At 41.8% G+C, this 6886-nt stretch overlaps 1 protein-coding gene across 1 annotated transcript; it reads right to left on the bottom strand.

Annotated features, from left to right (window-relative positions):
- Positions 1-2976: 2976 nt before the first annotated feature.
- On the bottom strand, positions 2977-6006 carry Hsbp1l1 (heat shock factor binding protein 1 like 1). The gene is made up of 4 exons (XM_027935332.2): positions 5805-6006; positions 4802-4887; positions 3950-4202; positions 2977-3054 (listed from the first exon to the last, which is right to left on the bottom strand). Exons 1-4 carry the CDS (start codon positions 5853-5855, stop codon positions 3049-3051), a joined length of 396 nt encoding a protein of 131 aa, XP_027791133.1. The 5' UTR covers positions 5856-6006; the 3' UTR covers positions 2977-3048.
- Between the last annotated feature and the right edge of the window lie 880 nt (positions 6007-6886).

Here is a 6886-nt window from a genome sequence, read left to right on the forward strand (position 1 = left end):
AGGACCCCTTCATTCAAACCACTAGAAAAACGAGGAATCACAGAAACATATTTCAACATTGTAAAAACTGTTATTCTAAGATCCAGGCCAACATCATTCTAAATGAAGAAAAATTGAAAGCATTCCCTCTAAAAAAAATGGAACAAGACAGGGATGCCCTCTTTCACCACCACTATTTAACATAGTTCTTGAAACTCTAGCCAATCAATTAGACAAAAGAAACTAAAGATACGGGTAGGAAAAGAATTCAAATTATCACTGTATACTGATTATATGATTCTATACTTAGAAGATCCAGAAAATTCCACCAGACAACTTATAGAACTAATAATGAATTCAGCAAGATATAAAATCAACACCCATAAATCAAAGGCATTTCTGTACATCAGTGACAAATCCTCTGAAAGAGAAACTAGGAAAACTATCCCATTTACAATAGCCTCAAAACAAAACCAAGAAACTAAAACCTTGGGAATCATTGAAAGAGGTGAAAGATCTCTACAATAAAAATTACAGAATGCTAAAGGAAGAAATTAAAGAAGACCTTAGAAGATGGAAATATCTCCCTTGTTCTTGGATAGGCAGAATTCATATTGTCAAAATAGCCATACTACCAAAAGCACTATACAGATTTAATGGAATTGCAATTAACACCCCAATGACATTCCTCATAGAAATAGTAAAAGTAGTCATGAAATTCATTGGAAAAATAAAGAGACCCAGAACAGCTAAAGCAAGAAGAGTGAAGCAGGTGGCATCACTATACCAAACCTTAAACTGTACTACAGAGCAACAGTAGCAAAACGGTGTGGTATTGGCACCAAAATAGACTTGTAGACCAGTGGTGTAGAATAGAGAACACGGAAGCAAACTCACATAAATACAGTCATATTAGACAAAAGCGCCAAAAATATATTGGAGAAAGGATATCCTCTTCAACAAATGGTGCTGGGAAAACTGGAAATCCATATGCAACAAAATGAAATTGAGCCCCTATCACCATACAAAAAACAACTCAAATTGGATCAAGGACCTAGGAACTAAACAAGGGACCCTGTGCCTAATAGAAGAAAAAGTAGGCCCCACCTTCCTTAATAAGACTCCTATTGTGCAAGAAATAAAATCAAGAATCCAAATGGGGTGGATTCAAACTAAAAATCATCATCTAAGCAAGAAACAATCAGTGAGGTGAATAGAGAGCCTACAGAATGGGAGCAAATTTTTCCTACATGCACATCAGATAAAGGACTAATCTCTAGGGTATATAAAGAACTCTAAAAGCTAATCACCAAAACAAACAAACCAAATCAATAAATGGGCCAAGGAACTGAACAGACACTTTTCAGAAGATGATATACAATCAATCAACAAATACATTAAAAAATATTCAATATCTCTAGTAATTAGAGAAATTCAAATCAAAACTACTCTAAGATTTTTATCTCACTCCAGTCAGAATGGCAGCTATTAAGAATACAAACAACAGTAAGTGTTGCAAAGGATGTGGGGGAAAAGACACTCATACATTGCTGGTGGGACTGCAAATTGGTGCAACCAATATGGAAAGTGGTATGAAGATTCCTTGGAAAACTTGAAATGTAACCACCATTTGATCCAACTATCCTCCTCAGTTTATACCCAAACGACTTAAAAACAGCTATATCAATATTTATAGCAATACAATTCACAATGGCTGAATTGTGGAACCAACCTAGATGCCCTTCAATAGATAAATGGGTAAAGAAACTATGGTATATTTACACAGTTGGATATTACTCAGCATTAGAAGAGAATAAAATCATGGCATTTGCAGGTAATTGGGTGGGGCTGGAGAATATTATGCTAAGTGAAGTAAGCCAATCCCTCCAAAACCAAATACCGAATGTTTTCTCTGTTATCAGGATGCTGGTCCATAATAGGGATGGCGGTGGGCATGAGAGGAATGGAGGAACTTTAGATAGGGTAGAGGGGAGGGGAAGAGAGGGGGTAAGAAAAACGATGGAATGAGATGGACATCATTACCCCAAGTACATGTATGAAGACATCAGTGGTGTGACTCTACTTCGCATACAACCAGAGACATGAAAAATTGTGCTCTATATGTGTAGTATGAATTGAAATGCATTCTGCTGTTACATGTAAGAAATTAGAATAAATAATTTTTTTTTAGAGAGAGAGAATTTTAATATTTTTATTTTTTAGTTTTCAGCGGACACAACATCTTTGTTTGTATGTGGTGCTGAGGATCGAACCCGGGCCGCACGCATGCCAGGCAAACATGCTACCGCTTGAGCCACATCCCCAGCCCAAGAATAAATAAATTAATTTTAAAAAAAAAAGCAAAGCCCGATAGAAAACTGCTGGTGATCCTTAAAAGATCCATGTAGAATTTTAACTTGGAAAAAGTATTCATGTATTCATACAGCATATGCTTTTCTTCCATAATTTGTAAATATTATGCACTGAAAAAATATTTCTCCATTGTTTGCAGTTATCTTGGTAAGTAGTTCACCACCTTTTGAATTCTTATTTCTTATTCTTTTAATTTTTTTTTTAAAGAGAGAAATTTTTTAATATTATTTTTTTAGTTTTCGGCGGATACAACATCTTTGTATGTGGTGCTGAGGATCGAACCCGGGCCGCACGCATGCCAGGCGAGCGCACTACCACTTGAGCCATATCCCCAGCCCTCTTTTAATCTTTTTATTTGTTAAAATGAATTCTGATGTTGTGGCTCAGTGGTAGAGCGCTTGCCTAGCATGTGCAAGACACTGGGTTTAATAATCAGCACCACATAAAAATAAATAAAATAAAGGTATTGCATCCAATTAAAACTAAAAGGGAAAAAAAAGAATTCTGATAGACTGGAGGTGCAACTCAGGGCCTAGCATGCTGAGGCCCTGAGTTCCATTCCCAGGACCCCCCCCCCAAAAAAAAAAAAAATAATCTTAAAATTAAGTACTGAGAATCAGAATCCATATTACATAGATGATTACTCCTTCAAAGTGTTCATTGTATTAGTTTCACGGGACTTGTCCAATAACATCTTCAGGTCTGTAAGAAAAAATTTGAAAGCAGTTAGGTGATCTGGATTCCAGTTTACAGGTAAATACATCCGAATACAGTTTTTAATAAAGTACCCTAATTTCTTATAATTATTACAACATTGTTATGTAGGCAAAATTTAGCACTCAGAAAAACAAATGATACAAGGGCCTTTTTAGTCCAATGGCATCAGTGTGGACTCTGCTTAGAATAACTCACTGCAATTAATGTCACTGACAGAGGCAACTATAATTTAGCAGGACAAGAAGGGATAATTTGATATCCGACTTAGGATAGCAATTGTGAGTAAACCAAGGCCTTTAAATTGTTCAATGAAAAGATGGTCATAGTTGGAGTACTGTCATGATAATATGCATACTTACCTTAATAAAGCTACACTCCAGGTCTCAGACCTGGAGCTAGGAATCTGTTTGCATCCTCAAGACTGCATTAGCATGGGAAAGTTCCCATTGTGGGGTGATCCAGGCCCTGGTGGGCCACTCAGGAAATGTGTTAAGGACTTTCTGTGCATAGGACTTCAGTGTGTGACATGGATAAGTTATCTAAACAGGAACTACTAGTTATAATCCCAGTCTCTAGTTCACTGTGATTTGTGTTCTAGCTGAAGACTAATTTAAGGAGTAGGGATGAAAAGTACCCTAATAAAATCCAACTTTGAAATAGGAATTTTTCATCTAAAATGTGCACTTTTAAGGAATTATGGAAAAGAGTGTTTCAGTTGGTATAACTGGATTAGAGCATTTGGAAATGTGTTGTTTCTAATGGTTTTTCAGTAATACAGCAACAGTATTTGCACAGTGAACAAATATGGGATTGTATTTTTCAAGATGAAAGCAATTAAAAGATATGCAAAAGGCAAACAGTTGCCTAATGATGAACTTACTGTTTGCTCTTCAGTGGAATTTCCAACCCCAGCCTGCTCCATTAGGACATTCACATTCTTCTGTAAGTCCTCTATGCGATTCCCCATGTCTTCCAGTGCCACGTCAAGGAAAACTGCACATGTAGGTCTGGGGTGCAGAGTGACCACAGACACGCCCTCAAGGCCATACCTTCTCCACAGAGAGGAACTTGTAAAATGAAGGGTCAATGCAAATTTGCTGCCTCCTGAGTCCCTTTTAGTGTGCATCTTGAACCTTGAAGTGAGAAACTTGGCTTTTAAACCTGCCAAACTCTGAGCATAATATAATGGAAATTTAACTTTTAAAACAACTCTATGGTTTAATTTATCGTGTTATCATGTTTTACCTTGTTGGGAACCCATCTTCAAAATCAAAAGCTGCAGGTAAGCACTTCCAAATGTAAATACTTTGCACAATGTTTAAGGAATGCACTTAGTTGAATAAAGTGAGCTCAAATTGGGCAAGTTTTAAGGCACTTTTTGCCCTTACCTGAACTTACTCATTGGAAACATTCTGTGTTAATTTTGTAACATTTGTGTTTCTGAAATAAAAGAGTGAGCCCGGGAAGTCAAAACAAAGCAATGGCACAGCAGTGTCTAGCCTCCTATTGGACTTCAGCACCGTCCTCTAAGTGTTGCAGACCAGGTTGTCCAGGTGGTCAGGAGCAGAGTGGTGCCCTTGAACTTCACACTTGCCACAGACCTCTGGCATTGACAGCATAGGAAAAGCCCCTTAGAAGGGCAAGTGTAAATACTGGAGAATCCAAATAAACAACTATTTGTCCACAGCAGAAGACAATGGAGATGTGCCTGTCCAAAAGCATTAGTGTTTACCAAAGATAGAAGAGGATATTTCTCAGGTTTAAGGCTGCAGTGAGAGCTTGAAAATGTTCTTGAAGTTCCTGAAGTAGATGTTCTGCCTGGAAAATGGAACCACAAAGTACTCAACATTTATTATTAATGAAGTAATCCATCATACATGCTCCAGTGTTTTTTTCCCCTGCATCTTTGAATAGTTTTATTTTTCATTTGTTTGGCTCTACAGAGAAATAAAAAGAAAATACAAAACGTTTAGATGCTGAATACGTGGGCTCCAGTGGCTTTTGACAAAGGTGCCAAGCACCAGAAAGAGATGACTGTGCAAAACTGCATCTGTACACTACACAGTTAACTCGCAATGAGCACACACCTACCCTCTGAGAGCTGAAATGTAAGTCTAGGGAGGAGCACAGGGAGCAGCCTCAGTCACTCTCAAGAGCTCCCCAAGGAGGCGAAGCCATTCACAGCTCATGTATCCTCCTTACTACGGGTGTTCACCAGCTGGTGGCGTTGGTGTTGTAGTTGGTTTTATCAGCCAGGTTGCGCAGAATATCGTTACAGCTAGCGTTTCACGTTTCTGCGCTGCTTTCTAGTTTGCACGTTAAATAATTTATGACCTGAGACCTCTCACCCCTGTATTTGCTGGCGGTGGAAGCACTGGACCAGCACTCCTAGTCTGCCTTCTCACTGCGGAGCTGCCATCCTTATCTCTAGTTGCCTCCTTCAATCAGGGGCGTCTACCTTGGTCAGGAAAATGCAGTCTGTTCATGTAGCAAATTCTTTTTAACAGGGTAAACCTATCTGCCTCTTCCAGGCTTGGAACCTGTTTTGGCAAACAGGAGAGCAGGCGGGACGCGGAAGACTCAGAGGGTCCAAAGTCACCCCTCCTGGGGCGGGGCTCTAAAAACCAGCCCGGCTCCAGCGGTGGGGCAGGACTTTCACGGGTTCCAGGAAGGGGCGGGGGCCTCCTAGAGGCACAGGTTCTGGCTGCTTAGTCCGGGCCGCCGGGACCACTCACCGCGTCCCGCAGCGGGTCCCCGTGGGGACCCTCGGAGGTCCGTGCGTCCATGTGCGCGTCGGGGTCCGCCAGAGCACGGGCTGCCAGGCCTGGGCGCGGGGCGGACGGACGGACCAGCTCCTGTGGCGCAGCTTGGGCCTTCCTCGGCCAGGGGCGGAAGTGGCCGGGGAGGAGCTGGCAGCCAGAGCTCTCGGTCGTTGGTCTTCGCAGCGGCGCAGTGGACGCAAGACAGGGCTAAGCGCCGGCCTTTGCAAGGCGCGCCGTTGGGTGTGGCTGTGCCAGAACCGGCGGGCTGGCACGAAACTGCAACCCCGCCTGCTGCCACGAGCGCTTATTATTGACTTAGCTGAGGCGCAGTTAGATTCAGTCAAACCTATTTTATTGATGCTCATCACACTTCACACACATCCCAATTCTAAGTACTAAGTCTACACCCAAGGGTCCCAGAAGCTCACCTGTGACGTGTCTTAAATCCGGGTTGCTGGAACTCGATCGGGGCGGATGAGTAACTGGGTGAGGTCTGGAGTGTAGACTCATACATCACCAACTTAAATCTAAGTTCTGCACATTACATCATGGGCCACATTATATTATAATTAACATAACCGACAGTCAGTAATCCTATATTTCTGGTACTCATATCACCTGCCCTTCTGCCTTCTGTGTAGATGCACTAAGACGCTCGCCTCTTGATGAGGGACACGCACAAAGCCCTGGGCCATGGAGTCAGTTGCCCCTGGAATCTACCATTTCTGTGGATGCCAATCTCAGAATTAATTATGGTTATGACCAATTCACCCTGTTCCAGCAGTCACATGTACAACACTACTTTCCCGGAAAGTCTGGAAGATGTCCCATGACCCCTGCTCTCATTCAGAACCTCTGACTTCTGAATGGTGGGTCACCTTGTGGGCCATCTCCCAGAGCTATGTTCTCAGCAGTTACCTGTTGGTTCCCATGGCTGTACCTCCAGAGCTGTAGCTATGAGGGAGCAGGGCTGTGTTTGTCTGGCTCACCACAGTGACCCCAAAGCCTAGCCCAGTGACAATCCCTAGATGCCCAGGGTGCAGAATGTGTGCTTA

This window comes from Marmota flaviventris, chromosome 16 (assembly GCF_047511675.1).
Source record: "Marmota flaviventris isolate mMarFla1 chromosome 16, mMarFla1.hap1, whole genome shotgun sequence".
Classification (NCBI taxonomy): Eukaryota; Metazoa; Chordata; class Mammalia; order Rodentia; family Sciuridae; genus Marmota; species Marmota flaviventris.

What these genes read in the sequence shown, in the direction of transcription:
- Hsbp1l1 (XM_027935332.2), bottom strand. Translation starts at nt 5,855, where the DNA reads ATGGACGCACGGACCTCCGAGGGTCCCCACGGGGACCCGCTGCGGGAC. An exon ending in GGGACCCGCTGCGGGACGCG is followed by an intron (nt 4,888 to 5,804) that starts GTGAGTGGTCCC and finishes TCCATTTTCCAG; the next exon opens with GCAGAACATCTACTTCAGGA. An exon ending in AATATCCTCTTCTATCTTTG is followed by an intron (nt 4,203 to 4,801) that starts GTAAACACTAAT and finishes TCTCACTTCAAG; the next exon opens with GTTCAAGATGCACACTAAAA.